At 38.4% G+C, this 25,552-nt stretch overlaps 2 protein-coding genes and 1 long non-coding RNA gene across 8 annotated transcripts in view; 2 read left to right on the top strand and 1 right to left on the bottom strand.

The window, feature by feature from the left end:
- Positions 1-7,659: 7,659 nt before the first annotated feature.
- LOC111244657 (uncharacterized) lies at positions 7,660-12,576 on the top strand. The gene is made up of 2 exons (XM_022791962.2): positions 7,660-11,432; positions 12,260-12,576. The coding sequence occupies exons 1-2, from the start codon at positions 11,294-11,296 to the stop codon at positions 12,574-12,576; spliced, it is 456 nt and encodes a 151-aa protein (XP_022647697.1). The 5' UTR covers positions 7,660-11,293.
- On the bottom strand, positions 12,148-20,963 carry LOC111244659 (uncharacterized). Of its 4 annotated transcripts, XR_015320659.1 has the most exons (7): positions 20,813-20,946; positions 17,257-17,329; positions 16,451-16,510; positions 14,343-16,244; positions 13,922-14,056; positions 13,341-13,377; positions 12,148-12,624 (listed from the first exon to the last, which is right to left on the bottom strand). It is a non-coding gene; the product is annotated as an uncharacterized LOC111244659 (long non-coding RNA). The 4 variants fall into 4 exon arrangements; XR_015320658.1 differs by lacking the exon at positions 20,813-20,946 and having other exon boundaries at positions 17,257-18,245; XR_015320657.1 differs by lacking the exons at positions 17,257-17,329; positions 20,813-20,946 and having other exon boundaries at positions 16,451-17,250.
- Position 20,964: 1 nt separating this feature from the next.
- Positions 20,965-25,552, top strand: part of Gip (hydroxypyruvate isomerase-like protein Gip) — a 9,385-nt gene continuing 4,797 nt past the window's right edge. Inside the window, exons 1-5 of one of the 3 annotated variants that reach the window (XM_022791959.2) lie at positions 20,965-21,383; positions 23,153-23,372; positions 23,777-23,886; positions 24,492-24,632; positions 25,285-25,441. In XM_022791959.2, the coding sequence (XP_022647694.1) occupies positions 21,351-21,383; positions 23,153-23,372; positions 23,777-23,886; positions 24,492-24,632; positions 25,285-25,441 (661 nt within the window). In that variant the 5' untranslated portion in view covers positions 20,965-21,350. Of the gene's footprint in view, positions 21,384-22,593; positions 22,787-23,152; positions 23,373-23,776; positions 23,887-24,491; positions 24,633-25,284; positions 25,442-25,552 lie in introns of those variants that run through there. The other 2 variants (XM_022791960.2, XM_022791961.2) reach the window with 2 other exon arrangements.

The raw sequence follows: 25,552 nt of genomic DNA on the forward strand, positions 1-25,552 counted from the left end.
GCTTTTTATAATTTGTGCACATCTTTTGTGAGCCGAAGCGGCTCCTTCGGGTTGAACAGGGGATATTATGAATTCTCTTTATAAGACTGTCTGGCTTGATTCTTCACATCTATTGCAAGGCCTGGCCAACAAGCTGGTCGCATTATGCTGGCTTTATGCCCCTAGATAGATCACCTTGAAGCGATACATGCTCAAGGCAGCTTCTGGGGAAAAGAGAAAGAGTATTTCGCGGAAACATATGCAAATATCGTGATACTTAACGAACAACTGAGAACATTTGTGAGCGGATAGTAACAAAGCTCGTAATAATCTCTAAAATAAACTGCTAGCGTACAACTAAATAGACGTAGTATCTCGGCAAGAAGGTCAGACGGGAGAGCCTGGGGATTCAACACCTTAAATCAACGCCACGCAGGGCAGAGAGCAATAGACATAGAAGTATCAAAGCAAAACTATGTTCGATCTTTATCATTCAATAGTAAGCGCTGATCGCCAGCATGCATAGCATCAGTTCTATTGTTATTGTTGCTGATGGTTGTAAACTTTGTGTTCGCAAATAGACATTGTACCGTTAAGGTGTCATCTTTAACTAATTAGGTGCGATTGAGTGAGTTACATTCCAAAAGTTGCGTCCGTCTTAGATTAAGTGAGGCTTTGTTGAGGCCAGCATGAGTATCCCGAATGGTCGCCGTTCTAAGAATTTTCCTTTCATGTTATAAATTTGTCCACTCCCAAAAGATTATTGTTGCAAATAAAAGAATAATAAAAGGCTCATGATGCTCGCTTTGCTCAAGAGTTGCTGTCTTTATATATGTTTATTAGACAAATAAACTCTGCTTTTAAGTGAACTGCTCCGACAACAGTTTGCTTTCAAAGGGTTAATGCTCTCTTCTTGGGAAACAGTTTTTGGTCGTGCTGGGAAGTCTTTTTTGTTTCGTTAAGAAGTCGTATCGTAGCAAAGAAACTACTTGGAAAGAACTCTTTAGCTATAAGTATTCCGCAGAGATTACGACTTCCTAGTACTTATGAAATAGAAATTGGATTCATACTAAACCTATTATTACCGCTTAATCCGACCGTTTGTAAAATTTTTTTAGAAGTTTCCATATTTAGAAGTTATCACATCACCGTCATTTGGAACTATTTACGGTACTAAATTTTAAGGATTGGTTGGTCCTGACCGGGTATGGTAGGCAATAGGTTTAATGTTACGTCAAATTACCTTGTTGTGGTTGTAAAATGCTACGTCAAAACGCTTAGTGACATTTATGGCAATGCCTTAAACGATCAACAGAACGAACATATTGGCTTGGGAATTGTTTTACTAGAATTATGGAGATTATTTTCTATTTAAGAGTACTGAAGAATAGACTGATGGTCCGGGCAGCCATTTCTCGGTTCTTCTCACGGTATTCAAATGATATTTTACTCCAATTACGTTGTCGAACACACAAAGTAATATAGAAATGGTTATGTGGTTTGGCATCCACCTTCAATACAGTCACGTAAATCTTTCTTTATTGCAAACTTTGTACATTGAGAATTCTATTTAAGTAAAGTTCTTAGAGCTTTCATTGTAACAACTATTCGCTTCATCCAGCTTTTGGTCGCTTCTTTGCATACGTCTGGTTCTATCTCAGAAATTGTGGAACCGATATTTTCTTTAAATTTCTTTGTTGTCTATAGATTTTTGTAGTTTGAGAATCCTCGAACTATCCATAAAAATGGTTCACATTAAAAAAAAAAAAAACGTCTAAGGCGATATCATTTTTTTTTTTCGACGAAATCATAAACTTCTGTTTGATACCAGGGAATGATCGCAGGCTTTTTGTATCTTAAATAGTTAAAGACAGTTTAAAAGAGATATAGTTTCAGTTTACCTTTTCACGCAACTACTAACATGATCGCGTTATTAAAGTATCCTTTTGAGGAACAGCTGATTTCCAGGCGGGTGACGCCAAATGACCACCCTGACCATGTGACACAACTTCCGCCGGCTTTTTTCTATGCGGGGTAACTAAAAGATAACTAAAAAAAGCTAAAAAATAACCTACGGACAAACTCTAAGCGAGTATTCGTGCCGCCATTTCAAATAGAACGGCTTAAAAGAGACCAAAACTGGATGAAGCAAACAAGTGCCGTAAGATCGCCAAAGGTTCCCATTTCATTGATATTATATTTACGTAAAGTCTTAAATGTATGAATTTTGCAAAGAAAACAGACTGACATAAATACATATAATTGTTTTTTGTCAAATTGCTACCGACGACATAGTTGCCGCTCGAACGTCTCAAATAAATGAATGTAAGACCTGCTACTGCTGGCCCATGTTCCGCTCTGCGGCACTGTTGACAGTGATTTATGTCTACATGTGGTGGGTATGGATTCAATGCTTGCTAGTATATTTTTAACCTGTATAACTTACTTCTAGACATTGTTAAGCCCGACATTTGTTCGACTCTCCTAGTATATCATACACGCGTGGGGCACGGACGTGTTTACTTCAAATCGGCGGAAAAGTATTTAATCGTACATACCAAGGATTAAAGACCACGCATTAATCTATAAATACAGAGATCTCATCCATGCTGAAATACGATTTTCGTCTTTCAAATATCCAAGCAGGTTCGAATTGTCACTGTAAGTTAAACATTTGTCGTCGTTGCTATCGTCTCGTAGGCAACGATATGATCAGTAATGCTGCCTTTTACTATTTGTCATAAAAATGGAATTCATCCATGTGTATTCATGTGGATCAGGTACATTTCGTGCCCACTTTTTGAACCCTCTCATAACGTTCTCGCATAATGAATCAAATATTATAATAAGTACTCATCTGCTGCTATGAAAACACCGAGCGTAGTGCTTCTTATGAAGTGCTCGTTCCTGCCGATGATAAGGCTAACTCAGGCCGCCAGTATGATGACACCTCGTTTCCCTTTGGAAGCCGCCGGAAGGCCTGGCGATGGCGCCAGACGTAAGATTCTAACTGTTCAGTTCAACAGTCGCAGAGCCGGGAACAGAATAAGAGGGTGTCTGTTGTACGCTGATGGTGGCTCACGGGGTTACTGTTACACGTACAAATGCATACGTTACTTGAATGAACTGCAACGGCGGCACGCGGATAGTTTTGGTACTTCGTTGCTGACAATGGTGTAAAGGCATACATTATATTAAACTATTATGGTTATTTAATCATAGATGACTGTATGTTCATCACAAACAGAAGTGAAATAGCTGAAGAGTGAGATCACCGCGATAGTTTCACAACTAAATAATATGCATATTGGTTTACTTTATGCTTTGCACGCTACCTACAGAATATTTAGAACATCTCCCACACCTACCGTAAACAAGGTTACACAACCCGAATGCTATACTCTAAGGGGTTGTGTTTTTGTATGTGTCTAAAAAGTCACGTTATGTATTGTTCTACCAACACATTCCTATGTAAATTCACCCGTTCGTACGAAAAATTATTAGGACGCTAGACATATTTTGAAGCTCCACTAAATAATTTTCAAATAATAGCGATTATGTTCGATGATGAAAATTCATCCTGGGTACGGTGGGTAGCAAATCGAATGAAATTTTTAAGCGCCGAACTATAAAGCCACCATGTTGTCATCGAAATAAAACCCCTATCATTCGAGGTACTTACAACGTATCATGGCATGGCCGTCTCAGTCTTAGCCTTGATTGGCCTATGGAGCAGCAAATGTAGCGCGTACCGAATCCAAGGGACAGATTTCTTTCTATGCGGAACCCCTGAAGCATTGTAGGTGTCCTGGCAGTCCTAACGCGCACTACGACTACACAAACCGTCTAGCACTGGTTGCCAGTTAGAACGATGCAGATAGCTTCCTGAGTATAATTTGCAGCGTAGGCTCTTTTGACGCCTTGTTTAATCCGAAATTCGATCACCTGTTATACAATATAGGCATTGCACTATTCTAAATTTCGGCTATCAAAAAAAACGCAGATACCACCACCGCTGTATTTTCTTGAAGTAATCTCTTGTATTATTTAGATGTATTCAGTCCGTTCATATATGGGTTTCGCTTATTACTTTCGTCGTCCGACTGCAGAGGCTTCCGTTAGCTATGAAGATAATGATACAAGTAAGGGACGGAACTGCTTTAAATACTTACGTAGTCATTCATAGTCGTTTCATAGGAGTCAGTCAATATAACAATGCACAACGTTAACGAATATCTGGTGTCATAATGTAGCGCTACCTGGTATAGTAGTAGCGAAGATTGGGTAACTTCCCCAACCCCGCTCCCTATACCTCGACTCATATTGAAAGCACTCGAAAACCCTATCCTGTCACTTTACACAGATACGCTTACTGGCACATATCATATGATATAAACTGCTCTTGCTCGTAAAGTGTTTACACACTTTACTATGCCTAGCAAAAAAAAAAAAAACCTTTGAAAAATTTCTAAACGATTAGCTTTGCCCTATAATCGGCAGTATTCTTGTGCTATTTACTTTCCTAAGAAAAAAACAAAAGTTTGCCAATCCGAAAACGAGAAAAAAAAAACAAAGACAGATTACCGAATTTATATTTCTACAATTTGGCGAAAATAAACAGTAAAGTTTTGTGTTTGTATACCATTACTACTACAGCGGCAGGACGAATCCATCTGCTTAAGGAAATACTTGTTGTGCCTTTTGTGGCTAAGTCCGCACCTTTTGCGTTTCCGTTGAAACGCGTTCTTTATCAACAAGAAACCGTGCCCAGCATAAGTGACCTCTACTGCATAGCTTGAATGGGGTCAGCGGAAAGAGCTCAAATCTCGATGCTGATCAGAAAATCTAAAATGTGCCTTGTAGCTCCTCTAAAGTGTGCGTACATGAAAAGGGAATTTCAAGTCCACCGCGCTTTTATGGACGTTCTCTGAAGCGTATGTCGACCAATTCCCTGGATATTTCTAGCGTCATGCTTAGAAGCTTTATGTTCACGGTGCTATATGAAAAATGGAGTGCATCACGTTTGAAGTCCCTCCGACGCCGTATTGAGGTGCACATGCCGACGTGCATCGAATTTAGAAGGTACCGAAGCTAAAGTATTCAGGGCCGTACGAAGACCAAGTTGGAAGCTGTGCAACGCCTAAGAGAGCTTCTACCGGTAGCTGAGGTTACTAAAATTGTGCGGTGCCAATATAGTGAAAATGAATGATTCTTGCTTGTTTTTACTTTTTTTTTTTTATATCTATACAGCGTGTGTTGCCAAAAAGCCATAGAGGATCGTCTATCAACCTCCAGTTATCAACAGCAATCACTATAACTCGTATAGTGCCGTACGCTGGTTGGTTTTCTGCCAGCTATAGGATTATAATACATTGTATGTCGTTCTGACATGAAACAAACGACGTCAATAAGGTGATCGAACGTCTAAATTTGTGAATTTACCTCAATGTAAACAAACCAGAAGAGGAATTATTAGTGCATTAAATTGCTGCTCCATTCATTCATGGATCCTCTGTGCTCATGATGAAGCATAAAAAAACGAGAGACGTTAATTAAATTGGGTAGGCTTCCAATGCACAATGAGTGCAAGTGAGTAAAGCAGATTAACTTTACATCGTTCGATCTTCGTATAGCAACTAACGATAGGACACGTTGGGACACAGTGTTCGGGTTTCACACGTTATCGACTGGCCCCGTTAAACTAGGCCGGAGTTCTTTTCCGATAGGAATGCCATTACTGCACCCCTGTCCCTTGTCATCTCCTAGAGAGACAACAAATAGAGAGAGCTGTTTGACTACCACTCACTCCATGTACTAATTCTTTACTATGAACAGTAGGGGAACAGCTCTATGCGTGCCGGGCGAATATTAGATACCAACTGCATGTGTACTGACGTACTGCACGATTGTTGAACTTGTTTAAATGCAAGTTATTTCATGTACACTCTTTACAAACCACTTTCTTCAACATGAGCTATCAGATTTTAAAAATTGAAAAATGCAGTCGCAAGCTGAACTACTCCAATTTTGTTTTTCATGAGAACGAGACAAATTTAAAAAACACATATAGGGAGTAGAGGCTGCGCAGAAACGACGCCGAAGGTGCACCTCACCGCTTCCGTACTTGTCGCGAAATTCAGAAAGACTGTAATCGAAGGTTGTAAGGCACCCTAAACCGGAAGTCGGCCAAAATAATTAAAATAAGTCGGCCAATTACTCTTTTATCATTTTCATTTTAATACGCATACTTAAAACACTTTTATATTTCCCACTGTAAATGTAAGCTTCCAAACCACGAAATTGTAGATATTTTGCACTTTTTAATTTTACCGTGTCATAGCGCTTACATTACCTCGTCAAATCTAACCTGGGTGACACACTGAAGATAAGTAAAACTATAACGGCTTAAAGATCGAATGTTTGGCGAAGGACAACGATCTTGATCTTTCTTACTGTGAGCCTTCGGTAGCAGGATCCCGTCCCTGGATTTGCTTACTGTTCATACGCTTATCTAAGTGCCAAGCGGTGGTGGGTAATTATTGCGGTGCGCTAGCTAGCTGTCATTAACTTGATTTGGCGCTTGGCCGTCTATGCTCTCACTTGTTTATTTTTGATAGGTTCATCGATGCTGACGCAGCTTTTTCAAAACGAGTACAAATAAACCATTAGTTAGTCTTTTGTCTACAACCAGTTTATGGTACAACTCATATGTCCAGTATATTTCGAGGATACATTTAAGCGGTACTGCACGAACAATGGAATCAAATGGGTTCCATTACACACATATTTATTGAATACGCGTCCACATAACATATTTACATTGGATAATCATTTTGACAAAATAACGCCCAGGTTTTTCTTTACGCTGTACGTAATGTTTTACATAAACGTAAATTCCATAATGGCCCCTATATTCGAACTTTTATTTCAAAGCCAGCGCGGAAAATAATGAAAATGAAGGGCAAAGAGAGTTAAGGTCAGGCCTTTCCTTCCACCTTGCTGGTTCGACAAGTTTGTCACGGTGCATTCCCACTGATAGCTTCAAAAAGAGCATCAAATTGACACAACAAACAAATAAAAATACTCGTCGATTTCAGCGTTCTCCGTTGTAGATCCTCAATAGTTCTAGTGGGTAGCGGAAAAAAAGTATTCAAATAATCTCCGGATGCGCGAACGGTTACATGAATAAATCTAATAGCGATATAGCGTTGTGTATTGATCTAATACGCTCGACGCGCAATACCATTGTCCGGAAGCGATATAAATAAGGTGCATTTAAATAAGGAGCTAGTCTTATTTTATCTTCATATAGAAAATAATTATATATATCTCTAAATTATTTGACGAAAAGTTTACGAGAAAGACGTGTTGGCAGAAAAGCAACAAACGAGCAGATGACCACCGCCCTATGACGCGACAAAGGGGAACAAGATGTTTTTACTCAACTTCTGTATCTACTGGCCGAAACGATGACGCCGTGTTCTAGTCTAGATGAGACCTAGATTCTAGTCTGGACCTTGTGACATGTACAAAAGCAAATTGCTTTCAACAGCTGCTATTTCTAGTATTGAAATAGTTGCAAACGGCAGTTACTATTAAAGTTTATCAACGACCATCTCAATGGACATGGACACCAGCCATGGCCGAATTAGCATTGAGCCGATGCTGACCCATGCACAATTCAGTTCCAAATGTAGCCATATTTGATAGGTCCTGCTTGATAGGTATCACATCTGCTCTCGATACTCACACCGTTTCAAATTGCTGCTATGCAAGGTTTCGAAATGACTCGTTAACAAAGCACAAATGTCCTAAGTTTCTGGACATCAACTAAAGACCAACAAGTACGTATTAAGAATTAAAAAATAAAATTAAAATTAAATTATTGAACTAGTGGGTTAGAAGTACCGGGCCGCCTTGCATTGAGTAAAGGGTAATAATGTATTTGCGTCGAAGTGACAATTCACAAGCTATAACCCTTTATCAACAGTCAGTCATTGCTAGTCCTGTCAGAGATTTTGTCATTTAATTTGTGGGCTATTATCATAAATAGGTAAACCTACTAATAAAGATAGCCCTATTCTGTAGCCCCTAAATGCTAATTAAATAGTATAATCAATACAGTAACCACTTGCCCTTACTAGTTGTCATTAGTTTTAATGGGTTTAGCCAGTTACGCTTGACGCGCGGTAAAGCGTTTCTGCAATAAACAACAATTACGATATAAACTAAATAGAGCTATAGCTATATGTATGTGTGAAATCAGCTACATCGGACACCATGAATGACCTTACTTTTTCGCTGGTTGGCTCTATCGTCGTAACAATCACATATGAACGGAATCGGCAGTCGTGCCGGTGAATAGGGTTTGTTGTAATAACATGTCGAAGTCGACTTCTAAGCACGGCATTACATGCGAAGCTAGCCTCCAGCCGCGTGAAAGTCCCTCTGAGGATCTAAAGAAAATAGGTCAAAACTTTGCTTCTTTTACTTTGGGAACTAACCTACGTGCAATTTGTACTTAGCACTCTTCCTCCACGAGCTTCTCCTGAGTACAACTGCTAAAATCCTGGAAAAAAGTAGTGTGCTGTCAATCTGCCATCGATATCCCCTCTTTGCTCGCTCTTCAGTCGCTTCCTCGTCTAGATCTAGCTTTACCCTGACGAGCATCGAACACACTGACCGCACATAGAGGAACTCAGCGGCACTATGAAACACGGCGCACATTGCCAAATTGCGTGAATCGGTTGACGTGAGATTTTGGACGAAAAACAAAGTATGAAAACCATTAAAAATATCAGTTTGCTTTCGCTAAAAAAGTGAAACGATTTACTACCCATTCGTAAAACAATAGATCTCGAAAAATTTTATACACAGTTTGGTCACGATCAAAAAAACACCGCCTGGAAATTTCAGATAATGTTGAATTTGATCAAAGATTACTTAGCTAAATATTTGCACACATTACCTGAACTAAATATATACACGCAGTTGTTTTAATAACTGATCTTCCTAATGATAGTTTATTGGACACCAGTATCGTTAGGGAAGCCTTCTTATACCGCTGTGGGAAGGAAGGCACCTACTAAGGCATTTAGTCTTCCTATCGCTGGCGGTGATCATTTCTACAATTCCTCCTCTTCCGCCTCTTGCTCTTCGTTTCCCCTCCTCTTGCTCCTCCTCCAAATACACCTTCTTGACATCGTCCAAATTCACTTTCGTAGCATCTCCGTCACGCCCGGAGAACTCCTGAATATGCGTTCGGAACATTGTATTCTCGAGCTGTAAAACCTTCGTAATCGCCTGTTCGACCCCGTCTCGCCCCTATCATAATGCTAAACGTTTTCGATAGGATTCAAGTAAAGTACATTTCCAGGCCATCATGGAACCTCAACACCACTAGCGTGACTATTGCAGAGATACAGTTTGCCATACGCCGTTATGACCTGTTACACATTAACACACTCTTCCCATGCAGGAACCATTCTCGCACCCGAAGAATCGTCTTGATCTGATATATTATCGTTTTTTGTCTTGACCCCACTGTACTGTCGTTTTTCTATAAATTAGTTGACGAAATACAGGACTTCTGCACCAGGAAATGATTTTGTTCGTCTATTTAACCTAATGAAACTCGTGGAATCTTTAGCAGAAACACCTTTGAATGCGTTGAGTCTTACTGTCGATGCGACCTGAAATCTATTCGAAAGATAGACACTTTCTCAGTTTTTAACTGCCCAACCTTAAAGTTATTTAGGGAACTTGCGCATGTTGACAGTTTTTTTTACTGTTTACAGTTTGAACAAAGTTCCTTCGGAGGCTTACGACAGGTAAAATCACTTATCTCGATATAACGCCTGAGAGTACTTCTGAATACATTAATTCCGATCTCCACTACCTTCTGACAAAATTGAAAAACCGTTACAAATCCGTTTTTTTATAGTAGGATGGTCCTGTCTTTTCGCTACGTTGCACATATTTTTTTTTCTTATATCAGAGACATTTTATCTTTCACGTTTGGGTTACAATGTCGCTATATCACAGGATACACTCTGCAATCTCTTTCCGCGATTTGTGTTTGTGTTCTACGAATCTGGTTATTATAGTCCGCTATTCTTCCGTGAGGCTTTTTCGTAATCGCGTAGTCACAAAACCATCAAACCCACGAAAATTTACTTCACTGCAATCAGTAATCGCAACAACATCCTTCCCATCGATGAAAGTAACATTAAATGCTCTATATTTTGAATCTCATAAAACAGGAGAAGACGAAGTTGAATATTTAAATTGTGCTAAATGTGGCTCAGGTATTCATTTTCGTTGCGGTGATTAGACATTGCGTCATACGTCTCAATAATTGCCAATAGCCGTTTAAAAATACTCCTATCATTATAAAACAGGAAGAGGCAAGCTGAACCGTACACAGTTCAAGCGTGGATTATACTACAATATGTATATATGCAGGTGTTCCGTGCGGAGCCCTGATCATCGGGTAGTCTAAAGTTACTTACGCAACTAAGAGTCCCACACTGATACACATATTTCAAATTCAATCCTACTAAACATGGGGTCGTCACAATTAGCTTATTAATTCACTTCAGTCGGCCGACAATTTTGTGCTATATTATAATAAATCGATTCAGTGGCCTAATTTTCTAAGGAGTTTATGTTCGAAGTGGATACATGTTCAAGGAGAGCTGAGGTCAGCCTTGCAAGTCTCTCTGAGGTCGGTACCATTGCGTAATCCTTCCATTTATCGTAATGTTAGATGAAATGTCTTATTACCTAAAAAAAACTGGCTAATGATCTACTCTTTAGTAGTACATTTTGCTAGCATAATTTATCAAAAAGCACACAAACGTTCTTTCGTGCCGACATGTACTCACGACATACGTAACCCAACGTAGAACCAACCAATCACTAATGATGGACATCATAGTCAATTGATAGGAAGCTGAGTAAATCTTTTTGTGAAATGAATAGTACTAATGAGTATAAAACTATGATGAAGAGAAAAGCAAATGAGGTATTCTGCACAAGCGCGCCCCCATTGAATAGTGAGATAAATAACATCAATGCATCAGCCTCTTAGGAGACAGTTCATCAGCCTGTTTTTCAACCCCAGCAACAAATGCTTCGACATTTTGCAGTTTGTGGTATTCTAAGGCTCAAAATATATGAAAGTATCATCCCGTTCCACCTTGGGTCGCTTCTGTATCGTCAGCCAAATTTCTCAAGAATTTGTAGATTGGCTCAAACGACGTCAGCGATTGTGACAGATGCCATAGACTTTATGAAGTATGTTGCCCTATAAATGAAGCAGGACGCGTTCGTTCGGCTCCTGAGTCGTCTCTACGAAGTCACTCGGAAAGCAGCAGTGATGCGGTTTGCTCCCAGGAAATCTGCACATCTGCTTGTCATCATTTTCGCCACGTCTGCGACCATTATTGGAGGTAATTATGACACGTTATAACACGATAGTTATGACAGTCTATTGTAGCATAGAAATAATTTCTAGTTATTTAACGACAGCGCTAAGCTGGTCGTCAAATGAAATAGGTAAACAGGTACATTGGTTGGATGGCACTACCCTTGCTAATTCATTTATCGATAGTAAATTTTTTATTATGCTTTTGTGCGTTTTATTAAAGATCAATTAAAGACAGAATTATCTTGGACACATGATAGATTCCCAACGTTTCGTAGAGATTTTTCGTGGTCCAAATCGATACGTAAGTACTTTGCGAACTCGTTGGTGTTTTTGGGTTCGAACGAAACGCTCGTTACAAGATATCCTTTATTCTCGCTAAGTAGTTGTCATCAGTTAAAGCCGTCACTGCTTCGAGCCCGATAGGAAGTTGTTATTATAGATGACAAAAAAAGTCCATCCGTGATAGACCTTTGTATGCGTATAGTAAAACTTACGAAAAGAAAAACTAGTAGCAATTCATGTTGACAGAAACTAACGTATTGAATTGTTGTAATTGCAATTTTAAAATTTTTTTTTTCTGTAATTTCAAATAGGGATGCCTCGTTTTGAAAATTTGTTCTATCCCAACTTATTTTCAGAAACCAAGTGTGATATTATAGTTATGAATCTTACATATGTAAAAGTGCAACACGATCATATAAGTTAACAGTTATGCATCAAAAACCACTGCTCCAGAATAACCGAATGTTGGCACTAGATAATTTTATTATTTAGTTAGCAATTGACTCATTAAATTTGAGACCTAAATGAATTATTTAGCTCACGGAAACAAGTTAACACTATCTTCAGGAAGTGATTGCACTGAGGTGGCGACCAAATGGGAAAGTCTATCATCCTCACAAGAAGATGGTCTGGCCTCCCTGGATGAACCCCAAACGCTTGGAGCTCTGCCGATCATACCATTTAGTTCAGACAATCGTGAACGCGATCCAAAGCTTTTGTTGCGTTATGGCTTCCTACAGCACGTACCCGCAGTGAGTTCTGTCCATGGGAGGACTGCTCGCTTTCAAATCGTCGCTTCTTTGCCCTTATCTACCAGTAGTAAGCTGTTTCTCAAACGTGTCAAAAGGATCAGTATAGACTCCTCGCCACCGGCACCGGTGTAGCTTGAGGACCACGATTCTTCCTGTGCAGCCATGTTCCCAATGCTAAGCCTGCTCATAAGAAACTCACATATAATTTTTGATTGAAGTAAGTGCGGTGAAGATAGGACGCGCCCTTGCAATGCTGTGTTAGACATCTCGCGGCGCGTACCTCACAAGATATAATTCTATATATAAATGCGTTATCATGCTTTCTACAAGCTACAAGCATAGATATCGTAAACACATCCGAATTACTAAAAAATAATGACATAATAGCCAAGACGATTTGAATTGGCTTAATCCCCATAACGCGCTTTATGCCAAAAATATTGTGCAAATCTATACCAAGGGCAGCTATATCACTTAACAATTAACCAGTCCAAGATTAACGGAGACGCGATCCCGAAGAACTTTATTGACTATACCATTTACAAATGCTTTATTTAACGCAATTCTTAGCCTCTTCGCCTGCCTGAATTTACCGCCTTAGTCCTAATGACATAGTTCACTGCATGAAAACCTAATTCGGAGAAGAACTTGAAGAGCGCTGCTGACTGATCCGCGTGATAGGTCATCTTCGCTATGATCTGCTCCGACAAAACTAATCATTCCAATAACGTATTCCATTCCGATGCGATGAGCACGCTTCTCAAGCCACTATATGTATATTGTATTGATGTGACTATACATTATTAATTATCATAAACACTTTATCTTTTACTTAAACAATTCTGCCTGTGTCTCACTTTGTGAACTTTAGTCAGTGTCCTTGTATGTGTACCCACCTATTTGATGCGGAAAGCCTTTCGATGCTTACGACAGCTGAAAACGGAAAGATTTTTGCACAACCCTGAGTTGGTCTGGGCTGTAATTAGCTATTACGGATTAGTAAGGAACTATACTTTTGTCAAACTAATAGCCATTGTAGGAACAAACATTTCAAACTATTTTTTTTTTGTTTCGACGCTAAAACAAAGTCATATACAGATATATATCGATATATGTAAAAGGTGTCTCTTTATTTAATTTTAATTATTTTTTTCATGTTTCTTTATTTTATGGATTCGCTACTTCTCAATCTACTGGAAATATCAACGAAATACGAGCCACACACATTCAAATCAGCTCCAGAGCATCCGTTGAAAAGTTTTTAGCATTCGTTTTTATATGTACACAAATGTGACATCAAGTAATTTTATTTTCATTTAAAATGAATCCAACGATGCTTTGGAACTACATTTGAGAAATCCTAATTCACCTTACTTATCATCTAAAACTTGTTCATTTGTAAATCCTATGCTCGCTAACGGAGATTACCAATAAAAAAAAACGGACCTACTCACGAGTATTGTTTTCTCACAAATACCTGAATGAAGTTAGGATAATATGATGATAATATAACGACGATTTGCATCGCAGAATATTATTACGCGTTTAGTTCAAAAATCCGTGGTATAACATCCTTCTTGGTAGAATCACCGCTGAGACAAGTATATCTTACCTATAAATATTGAAGCCGCATGAATTGTTGAGATCCTATTTTTTTTTTATAGAATCTAGTTACAACAAATAGCTTTGTTTTTAATTTACGAATATATCTATTTTGGCAAACACATTCGAAAGCCACCTTAAACGTACTCAGAAAAAAAAATTAAAGCTTGTCTGTATAATGAAACTATTATTAATGCATTTATTAGTTCTATTTCAAGTTGGCGACTGGATTTCAAAATACAACTTCTACTTATTTTTGTAATGGTTAACAATTATTTTCGCTATTTAGTAATTACTTGTAGCCCTTGTCCCGAAGTCTAGCAGCATATGGCATATGGAAATTGTAATGAGATCTGCGTAGAAAGAAAACTTCAGTCTGAATTATGACTGCAAGCATGTGCATAAAAAGGAAGAGTTTCACATACTCACTTCCAGGGTCAAAACACTGAAATACACATAAAATATATTAAATTTCTTTAAAAGCCAGAGCTAGTCGCAATGCACATCTGTTTGGCCACTGACTTCACCCGTTGGTGGCGCCTCAGACCGAACATGAAGAATAGCCTGAAATATGATTAAGTATCGTAGCATTGTCCCTAGTTAAGGAATATTCATTTTCAGTGGTGCCATTCTTTTTCCATGTATCGCTTGGGTCCTTTCTTAACGATACTGAATGTATCGTAAAGATTGACTTTGGTTAAGCTTTAAGTAATTTCATCTCTTAGTAAACTTAAAAACTCATCCCGATTATAGCATTCATAACATACCGTTTAATCCTATAACCCTAATGTATAATAGTTTTAGAATTCGTAGCTTTTGTACGACTGCCGTAGTGTTTATCGTCCACTGGCACTCATGTCAGATCAGAGTTGAGACCGTTGAAGACTTCTTCGTGAAAATTCCAAATTTTAGCTTAAAAACCAGAGATGGCCTTATTTCTCTATTGGTCGACTGTCGTTAATCAAAACAACATTATTATTATTATAGTGACAAGCGTCACATAGTAACACAGTGCAACCTATATTAGTATAGCTCACTTATATATAAGAGGTCTTTGTACCTTAAATGTATCTATTTTTCGGTATCAAGCCCATAACAGGGTCTTATAACTCATAAAAATGTGTAAGCTAAATAGTAACTATCTAAGGTGCATGCTATACGTTAAGCCATGAATTAAGATCTGCATTTGTGAGTCTCCCCGATTTTGGAGCGGAGTTTCTCTCATAATCCAGTCGACAAGGCCAGCAATCGTATAGCGATTGTTTATTATTGAGGTTAACAAATCTCGATAATCTCCGTGAACTTAGAAACTTTTAATAGGCTTCAATCAAAACGCTGATATTTATTCCCATATTTAGTTAGACCATTATTATTACCGCTATTCGTAGTTGGAGAAATGATGCTATATATTCCGCAAGAAGGGCATTAGCTGATTAGGAAACTACGTGCGCTGCCGATTCTGTTTTACTGATAAAGCTGTTTTGGTCAAGTGACATGCGATTGGTAACAAGAACAATGTGAATGCAAACAAAGAGGTAGATTAAATGATGTTTTTCATTGTCAAAAATATTCTCAGTTCCCGATAAACCAGTCCTGTACCCAAATTCATTGGAAGCTTGCTTAATTTAGTGGCTATGATGGCAAACATCTGAGTTACATCAGTGTAAATAAATCTATCAATGATATGTCCTACTAAACATTCTAAGGACTTCCGTTTCCACAGTTCACATTCATACTTAATAATGAATGCTTCAAACTTCTGTGAAGTCCTAGAGTTACGATGTCACGACGCTCAATTTAGAAATACATGTATTTATCTTTTTTGCAATAACTGCAGAGCGTCGATAGCGTAGAGATTAGCCATCGCTGTTGCTTGCCTTATTAGAAGTAATCTGTTGACCGATTTCATTCTCATACATTATGAGAACTAAAAACGTTTTAGCTAAAAATCGGTCTCTACGCCATGTTTAACGGGAGCAAACTCCACCTCTAGTGTGCGGTATTTTGTATTTCGATAATTTACAGTGCGCTTTCAATGAAAATACATGACCAACTTCTATTTGTTTAGACATGTAGATTAGAACATCCGTGGCGTGCTCGTTTTGTAGAGACATCGTTCCGATACGGTCACTTTTTCGGACACGCAATACGGACGCGCATGAACAAGGGAACGTGCTGGAGCAGGTCGAAGTCAGGACCTAGTAAAGAATAAACAGTTCGCAGATAATGGATCCGGACTAAAATGGCTTTGAAACTCGGCCGCAGAAGAAGAGTTCGGATTGCCAGAGTGATAGGATAGGTTTTAATTTTCTGCCAGTATTTGGAGAGTACGGGCTGATATTGCACTAGCCTCTAGAAACGAAAACAACAATGTTCGAATTGAACAAAAAATGATAACACTTACCGTGTGGAGTTCTTTCATAAGGCGGCATTTTTATATAAGCCCCAGGAGACGTCACCAGTTCTCATTGTTTTTATGGTGCAACATGAAATGGCGCGAAAATTTGAAACTGAGGTCGCGAGAAGTATTCATTATGCGTTCTTTCTACTTATTCTAAGCTCTACATTACGGCAAGAGTAAAGCGGCCAGTACCTGATGCGTCTCCACCCATCATGCGGTGATAGGATAACAGGTTTCTGTCACGCCAATGGCCATGGCTTTCAATACACCTTCCAACTAAGCTTCATCTGTATGATGGACCAAAACTTTTCGTGTAACGTTGAAGCGATCAAATATTACGAACAAAAAGCAAACTCGCACGAGTACTTTCCAGATAACTATGACGCTATTAGATCTTTTGCATGATAATTTCTATTATGACCAAGCATTGTTTCAAGTAGCGAAGAGAACGAAAAAAAAAAAAAACTATCTTTTGAAGTTTACAAAAAGCTTGGAATGGACATCAAATAGTGATAGGTTTCAGCTCCAGCAAAAACAAATTACCTCTTTAGGTGCCAATTGTGAGAGTCTGCATTTTTTTTTTCATTAAAAAAAAGTATTTTTTTCAAATATTGCAGTTTTACCTGCAAAGGAGTGATATACAGCTTTTTCACTGCTGCTGTTCCATTTCCTTAATTTAAGAGATGGCGACTTTATTTGTTCGCACATACTATGTCGAGCAATATGATTAATGGTCTATTTCAATACGCTATGATAATTCAATTTTACTACTACAGTATCTCGAAAAATGATCATCCGATTCAAATTACCTTTCTGCGTTTTGAAATGTTGGTAATAATGTTATTCATACGATGATCGTCGGACACTTATCATCATGGCGTCCTGCCCATAACAACAACAAATGACAGTATAGTAATCTGCAGGTAAATTCGTGTCTTATTAGAGGTACCTCTTGTCCTTATTTAGTCGGAGTGTAATGGTCTCCATAAGCCATGGACTAATTACACAACCGATTTACTTAACGTATGTAAACAAAGTAACCAATGCATGTTGGAAAAGAAACCTGCTACTGCACAGTAATCATCAAAATCATCCGGATGTTTACGGCATGATGGAGGCTTTGTGTACTGCTATGTAGAGTTACAGCAAGCGGCGTAAACATCACCGGACTCAAAGGGTCGTTCCTAATGAAGCTTGTTGTCTGCTATATGCCAGGGTGCTATACCAGCGACTAGTTCCATCTGATTAGCTGTGTACATAGTAGCCATAATAGCCTAGTGGGCATTGAATATATTCGACGCTGATTAGATTGGATCAACTGTATGTTTAAAGAATACTATTTTCATAAAGGTTTCTCAAACGCCTTAGAAGTAGGCTTACCGCCTTCGAACCTTTCTAGGATAGCCTGTTCCACCGCTTTGCCTTTTTGGTCACGTAGCTTGAGTTTGAGGCAGAAGTTAAACCTACTTCAACGGCTTTATAGGTTTTTCCATAGGGATTGACGCGTCACACTAGGTCACGCGAATCTGTTAACTCTCTCCTCTGTAAATGTGTTTTTAACTATTAGCTTTCTACCTGTATAGAGATGCGTATACTTCTTTGCCTGTCTTTCAATTTTATGCTGTATAACTACCTAGAGGATGTCTTCGCTCTGATCACCACTAGTTTACTAACGGCTCCAAACGCCCACAGTGAAAACTGCGCGAATGCTGCAACGTTTTGCAGTTTCACTATTTCTTCTATAGGGCTTCTATAGCTTGCCTCATAATGTTGCAGTGAGTATCTCGAATATTTGTTTCGTTGCTTACTAGCTTAAGAGTTGACTCGTTTGATCTGTTAACTGTCCGCAGTAGCAGTAGTGGCAACCGACTCCTGCGAAACCGTACGATATCCTCCTTGTCCCAGAGAGCTCCACGAATACTTGTTAATTTGTCGTGAAGTTCCGTCAAAGGCCTATAAACACTCAACGGTGATTATATCGAGTATTTTTTATACATCATGCTGATCGGCCTCCTACTATCTTTTGCTAATAATAACATAACACACCTTAAGGTTACTAAACCCATCAAATAGACTTGGGGATGCCAAAATCTCACACAGAAATGTGTACGCGTGTAGGTATGTATACCCAAGTAAGGCGCTCAAGGATGCTATTGCAAGTTATCATACGCCAACAGGGGCCATCTAACGAGCGAAGTGCCGCATCGCCTGAATTAAGATACTCTGGCAGATTGAGGGCTACAAACCTGCATTTTGAAGCCGCGATGACTAGCGTAATTTCTCACCACCAAAATTGTGCAGAGTCCACATACTTCGATATTTTTTGTTCTTTATATACCAACGGTATTTTCAATCAGAGATACTATTCATCTATAAATGATGAATTGGCGAAAAACTACGCAACTAACATTATACATGATGTCCAATTGCATTGAGTTTGAAATACAGCTCATTGTCTATTCCATTGAGCTTTACAATATTATAAAGCTATGGCAAACAACAGCATAAGATCCTATAGATATTACTGTACAGGATTACATCGTATTGCTCATGTACCGATATTCCGACCACGTGAGTTAGTAAAAAAAAGCTTCAGGTACAAAAAAGGAATGCAAAAAACATCAGCAGCATGCTACATTCTGGAGAACAGATGTTTAGGCCAGGTGTGTTCTGTGCGCCTTCTACTGTACTCGTCGTGATATAACAAGTAAATCGTAGGACAAGCGATTATTTTGTTGTTGGTAAGCTATATTCGCGGGGTCTTGCACGCTGATGAGGGTTGTGTCGTTATGTGCGAATGATTTACGGTGCATAAGGGTGCCGCTACCGCTGCATAGCGGCAGGATTCTACTGATCGACGGGTCCAACAAATCATTTGGAACGGTGACATAAGTGTATTTGAGAAGCGCTATAATGTTTTACAATGGTTTCTAATCCATGAGCGTTGCCCTATCTCTGTTGGCTTTCCTAACATATCGTTAGATTACGCCTAAAACCGATTATTTGTTGGGAACTGTGCGCTATTGAAAAGAGGCGGCGCGTTCTACTGCGGACGCATGAATTAAAATTACGACTACCTACGTTGTAGGATTGCTCACTTGTTTAAGAATTGGTGTCTTTTGAAATATCGGATAATAATGTTGCGTTTAATTTCATTCCGCTACGCACTATTCCATCTTAATGTTTTTTTTTTTTTTTAGATTCGATACTACTGTAAGACATCGTTACATACGACAGGTTCTATGATGAGGCTGTCAAATGTCCGGGTTCGAACCTACACTATAACGTGTCCCTAAGTGTTAGACATAAGCACTAAGCTAGTACCAAGACAGTTCCATGTTGCCTAACACAACCATTGTCGTTCGAAACGTGATAGTGCAATGGATCCCTGATTAAAAAGGTAGCGTCCTTACATTACGTAGTAGTGATGTTTGTCTTTTATTTACGTTTGTATTTCCAATCTTCTCAATGAAACACCTTTAGTTGTGCTGTAAATCTAACCACTTTAGAATGTGTACCACCAGCGCTATAGCAAATCACTTTAACTAAATGTGCCGTAAATCTGAGCAAGACCACCAATACTAGACGACATACCAACCGCCTATCTAAATTATTATTTTTCTAAACATGAAAATATATAGTACTCAAAAAACAATTGTAGCCAAACATTTAAATTACGTATTAATATTACACATTTTAATACATATGAAGAGTAAATCTATAAGAGGGTCAAACACGCCTTCGGAGAGGATTTTCGAAGGCAAGCTTGCCAACAAATGATCGTTTGAAAAAAGCTGTGTTGGTCGTGCGGGACACACAAAGACTTCCAGCTGGTATTACTACTGGATAAGTACTACTTTCAAAGTATCACTGTAGGGCCTTCCCAGCTTTTTTAATTTAAATTTCTTTCTTACTTGTTATACAATTAGTGAATACCTTCGAATATAGAATGACCACTTCGCTTGGTTAATAGTTATTTTTACCACTCAGAGGTATTAAGCTAAACGTGAGCCACAGAGCTCCGATTTCGCACGAATCTTCTCCTAACATTCGTTTGTGTAAGGCCAAATATTAAATAGTCCTTTGTCTCTTATAATATGAACAATTTTTTTTGAGATTTTTATCTAGCTATTTACTATGCATAAGCGATAGGTATTAGACCGCGTATTAATAACGGACAAGAATGGACGCGTTAAATGAATGAATGAATGAATGAATGAATGAATCGAGTGAAACGCAAAATAAGTCATCTAAAATCTTTCTGAATTGTTCCGCCCTTGCTGTACAAGCAGTAGTTACATTTGTACATTTCAACATTATAATTTGCAATACTTTAATAATAACACAATACTTGTTTAACCATACCTAGTAAATCGGCTGGTGTCCCATAATAGCCTCGTCGTCTATTTGTTTACATAAGTAACACCATCGTCAATTTGCAGTCACAGATCTCGGACAATGCACATTCCCGTACGCTTCGTGAATAAAAGTACTCCAACAGAAACGACTCCAATTTAGTAATCGAAAAGTATCGTCGTCAGAGATATAGCACCACTCTCCATTAAAATGGAGAGCTGAAACATGTAATAATGTCATTCTTGCATCATTGCATTATCACGCGATAAATTGCCCGAGATTGATGACAGCGCGATGTTCTTCTTCACGAAAAGGCTAATTCTTTTTACAATTGACTTTCTACCAAGGGCAGATATACCTGTTGTACCGACGGTTGCTTGATAAGCATGGTGAGCGTCATATTTTCATAAAGTGTAGCACAGTGCCTGTATGTGCCTCTAATCCAGCCGATCGTAGTAGTAAAAAATTCGTGAAAAACACCGAATCCTGCGTGTCCGCTCATTTAGGGGAACTGTCAAGCAACTGTCAAAAGCACAAAATTCATACAATGGAGTCATACGCATCAACATTCAGCGACAATGTACGTCCTGTCATCGCATTCTTTTACCATTTCATAGAGCTCACAAAAAGAATTTCGTCCGTACGAGCATCGGTACTTTTGACTCGCAATTGCTCGCAAGTTTATAACGTTCGACTTATTGTACAGTAGTAAAATGATTTGTAGTTTAAATCGTTTTTTTTTTTAATATCGAATTATTGCCAGCCGATTCGTGACACGAAATTATAATTATCAGTATTATAAACATAATAAGGAAACAACTTCTATCTTAACAATGAATCTGCTTGTAGATATACTATGTTAAATTAATAGGTGAAAACAGAAAGATATCTAGACAAGGGTATTTCAGCTTCGGTGACAATCGATTTGCAATCTCGTTGAGTATCAGCTAAAGAGACTGTAATGTAAGGGTACGTGCCATTGCAGTTGTGTAGGGACACGGTTCTGGTCGTGATATTTACAGAGTTTTTCGGTTGTGTTTTGCTTTCTCTATTTCTTTTAATTGTATTGCTGAGTTTTTTATGTTTATTTGGCGCATGTTTTTCTATTAAAAGTGAGGCTATGCGGTAACAAATAGGGTAACCTAGTCAAACAAAATTTTGATGATAATTGTTTCGGTCCTTTGTCAGTCCATTATTCATTTTGACGGACGTGTTATCTAGTATAATAATACACCAATTTTGCCGTTCCGCCACACTGTGTCTAAAAGCATAAATGATGTTTATGCCCATTTGGCTTCTAAAAAACCAGAGAGACTTTTAAGCGTCCCTGTGTTTTGACGGTGCTTTTGAACACTTTCCTTCATGACGTATGTTTTCTTTTTCTGTTACCCAATTAACACAATCTAAGGCAGTTTTCGATTTTTTGTTTGTACTCGTTTTTCTATAGTTTTCAAGATGGTCAGTTCTATCCGCTACAAAGCGGCTATTTTAGTCACTACGGGGATTCATTACAGGATTAACATGGTATTATTTAGTTCTCATAATTGCAATACATCTGACAAATAAGCACTGTTGCTACCGGCCTGCTTAGACAAGTTTTTTGTTAGAACGGAGGTATCGCTACAAGCCACCACAAGACGTTTGGCTATACCTGTGACAAATGACTTTAATGCGAATATTCTTACCCATAGTTACTCCTAGCTAGACAATGATAAGCACCGTTTTTGCTACAAATAATAGGAAAAGCCAGCGTTTTAATCGCCAGTTGGATCCACCCATAGAATTTTATCATATCGACAAATGGTAGAGCTGCGGAGACCCCCCTCCCAGTTGTTTCGCCAATGTCGCCTTGTCACTGCTCTCATTCGCGAATTTGTAGAGCTGTAATGTGAATTACCTACTCGTGATATGGAAGCGTGTTCCGAAAGATCCTTTTTGCCTCCAAGATTGTAACTTATATACGGAACATCACTTGCTTGACAGGTACTATACATTTCATATGAATACTTGGTCTGAGCTATAGTTTTCTTTAGATTACTATCTAACTTGGGTTAATGCCTAAAGCAGTGGAAGTGCAATTAGAAAGTCAATAGTTTTTTTTTGTGTCACCTTTTTAACCATAAAAAGAGCGTGCATTAAAAAAACAACCCGAAATATTAGAGAAATGAGTATAATACTTTCGCTTAAATGTTATCCATCACCTAGTTTTTGTCCCTTAACTGCTGATGTCTAATATTGAATGAAGCGATTCAGCCAACTTTTAATTTATAGCTGATTTCACAGTCATTGTTATATTATCTATCTATCACTTGTGTTTGGTTAACCTGCTTTGTTGCTTTTAATTTCTAGGAGTCGTTGTTTCGCGGCACAAGGATGGGTTTGAAGTTTGCCCCGAACATTTCGCTTATGTTCAAAGAGCTGACCAATCTTCCAGATCGATATGAAGAAGCGGGTAGACGGGGCTTCCGTGCCGTTGAATGCCAATTTCCTTATGACTCGAATATTGAGGATCTCGTAAGGGCAAAATATAGCGCTGGTGTCGAGCAAGTTCTCATCAACTCATTTCAAGGTGCTTGTCATTGTCTTTCGCCTCATATCGAAAAGTTTTAATTAGCTATGCAAAGCAACATGGCGTGATAAACACTGTTATGATTGATAGCGCGATTGATAGGCGATTAATTACGCTGAAAAAAACCGGGTCAGAGCCAGTAACCATTCTCTTTAACTTACAATGGATGTCTGATTCTAATGCGAAACGTGTGTTTTTACACATCGAAATCGCTGAGTGAATATTGCCGTTCAGCTAAATGGATGCCAATAGAATATATCATTTTACTAACGATATGGACAAATGTGGTAAACCTGTGGCGAAACGAGAAAGCATCAAAGCGCATACGCATCTAAGAACCTACCTTCTACTAAAAATAGAATAGTCAGCGAAATAAAACGGTAGTGTCTATTTAATGTTAATAGGGAAGGGTCATGGAGATGCTGGCTTTGCATGCCAGCCTAATCGGCAAGAGGACTTTAAAAAATCTATTGAGTTAACTATCCGCTACGCAAAGGCCCTCAACTGTAAAAAGGTAAAAGAAAACAACATCTTGAAAGTTTTTCACAGACACTTCACTGTAGAGCATGTGTAAAAAGCCAATTTTCTAAAATGCACACATTTGACGGAAACCAATATTAATATGTGTTGTTTTTAATTAGGTTTCCAAATAGTCTACTCCAGAGGGTAGTCGGATGGGAGAAATGTGCATCTGATATGATTCGAATGTACCACTACAAGTCTACTATGACAATAGTTCTCTGTCAAGCTAAAATTAAATACATTAAGTACGAGTCTTAGTGGAGGAAATCAGTGTTCGAAAAAGGAGTGTTTTCTTACTTACGCTTGTCTCCGATTGCCTAGGACAACGTTCTATCTGCTCTGTGATTAACAAGTTAATTTATTAGAATATTTTAAAAGTCTATTGTTGTATACCATTACTATACACTATATGTGATTCTCAGTACGAATCATTAACTCGAAAACTGTATCTATCGAACTACTGCTATGCCTTCCTGGTCGAATTGATCGTTATTATATATATTTTTTAGCGGAACATAAACATATAAACACGTGGACAATACAGTAAGAATTTGACAATAATGTTTTATCCATGTTGGTATTGTGCACTCTATAAAGGTACATATTATGGCCGGAGTTTCACAGCAGGGGGTTACAGCGTCCGAAATGGAATCCATGTACATTTATAATTTGTGTTACGCTGCTGAAAAACTTCAGGGGGCAGGCATTATGGGCCTTATTGAGCCTTTGTGCGCACAGGTAAATTTTAATATCTCTCAACGCCAACATTTTTTAAACTAATGCACCGTCATTTAAGAAACATATATGTGCTAACTAGTGTATGATTGTACATTGCTGTATAAGAAGCGCAACTCTATGTGATTATTTAGATCATGAAAAGTAATCCTATTTAAATTGCTGTTTTAAGACAACAAAATTAAGCAAAACCATATTACCTCATGTTGCGGGGCTTTCGGAATGGGGCCAATGATTAACTCGCTTTGTTATGGATAGCCTTTTCTCTAGGCAAAAAGAAGTTTCACAAGCGAATTTTGTAGAACTTTATATAGGTATATATATATATATATATATATTGCTTATATAATACAAACAAAAAAATGCGTTATCTTTCACTGACCTTTTGTTCTACTAACTACTATCATAGTATATTCTAAGTAGCTCCCATTGAGTCACAGGCAGTAATTTTTCTGTGGTAAGAGCCTCCAGTCTGGTGCGGAAGAGTCCAACAACATATAGAAACGTGTGTTTCATTATTATTAACTTCGGCCCAAGTGAAACCTTTATTACATTGCCCTGCAACGTGAGGTGAGAGTAGAATTGCGGCTATCCTGATCCCGTGGAATTAGTATAAAAAAATTATCACATTAAAATACTGGGATGTATCAGTTAGGTTCGGGATGATTATTTTCTGAAGAGCTACGACAAAGCACTGGAGTACGTAAAAAAAGTAAATTCCCGCCACCTTCGTATCATGCTTGATGTATTCCATCTACAAATGCTCCACGGAAATCTTTCAACAAAAATTTCCCAGCTCGCCAGATTTGTCGGTAAGTGAGAACGTTCATACATTAATCCTAAATCGCAGTTCGGCCTAGTTTTGCTTGTTGAGAAATGAGCTGATAACACAACACCCAGCAAGTGATCATCGACTTTTATGC

Source organism: Varroa destructor, unplaced genomic scaffold, assembly GCF_002443255.2.
Source record: "Varroa destructor unplaced genomic scaffold, Vdes_3.0 BEIS01000002.1, whole genome shotgun sequence".
NCBI lineage: Eukaryota > Metazoa > Arthropoda > Arachnida > Mesostigmata > Varroidae > Varroa > Varroa destructor.

What these genes read in the sequence shown, in the direction of transcription:
- LOC111244657 (XM_022791962.2), top strand. Translation starts at nt 11,294, where the DNA reads ATGAAGCAGGACGCGTTCGTTCGGCTCCTGAGTCGTCTCTACGAAGTC. An exon ending in GTCTGCGACCATTATTGGAG is followed by an intron (nt 11,433 to 12,259) that starts GTAATTATGACA and finishes CACTATCTTCAG; the next exon opens with GAAGTGATTGCACTGAGGTG.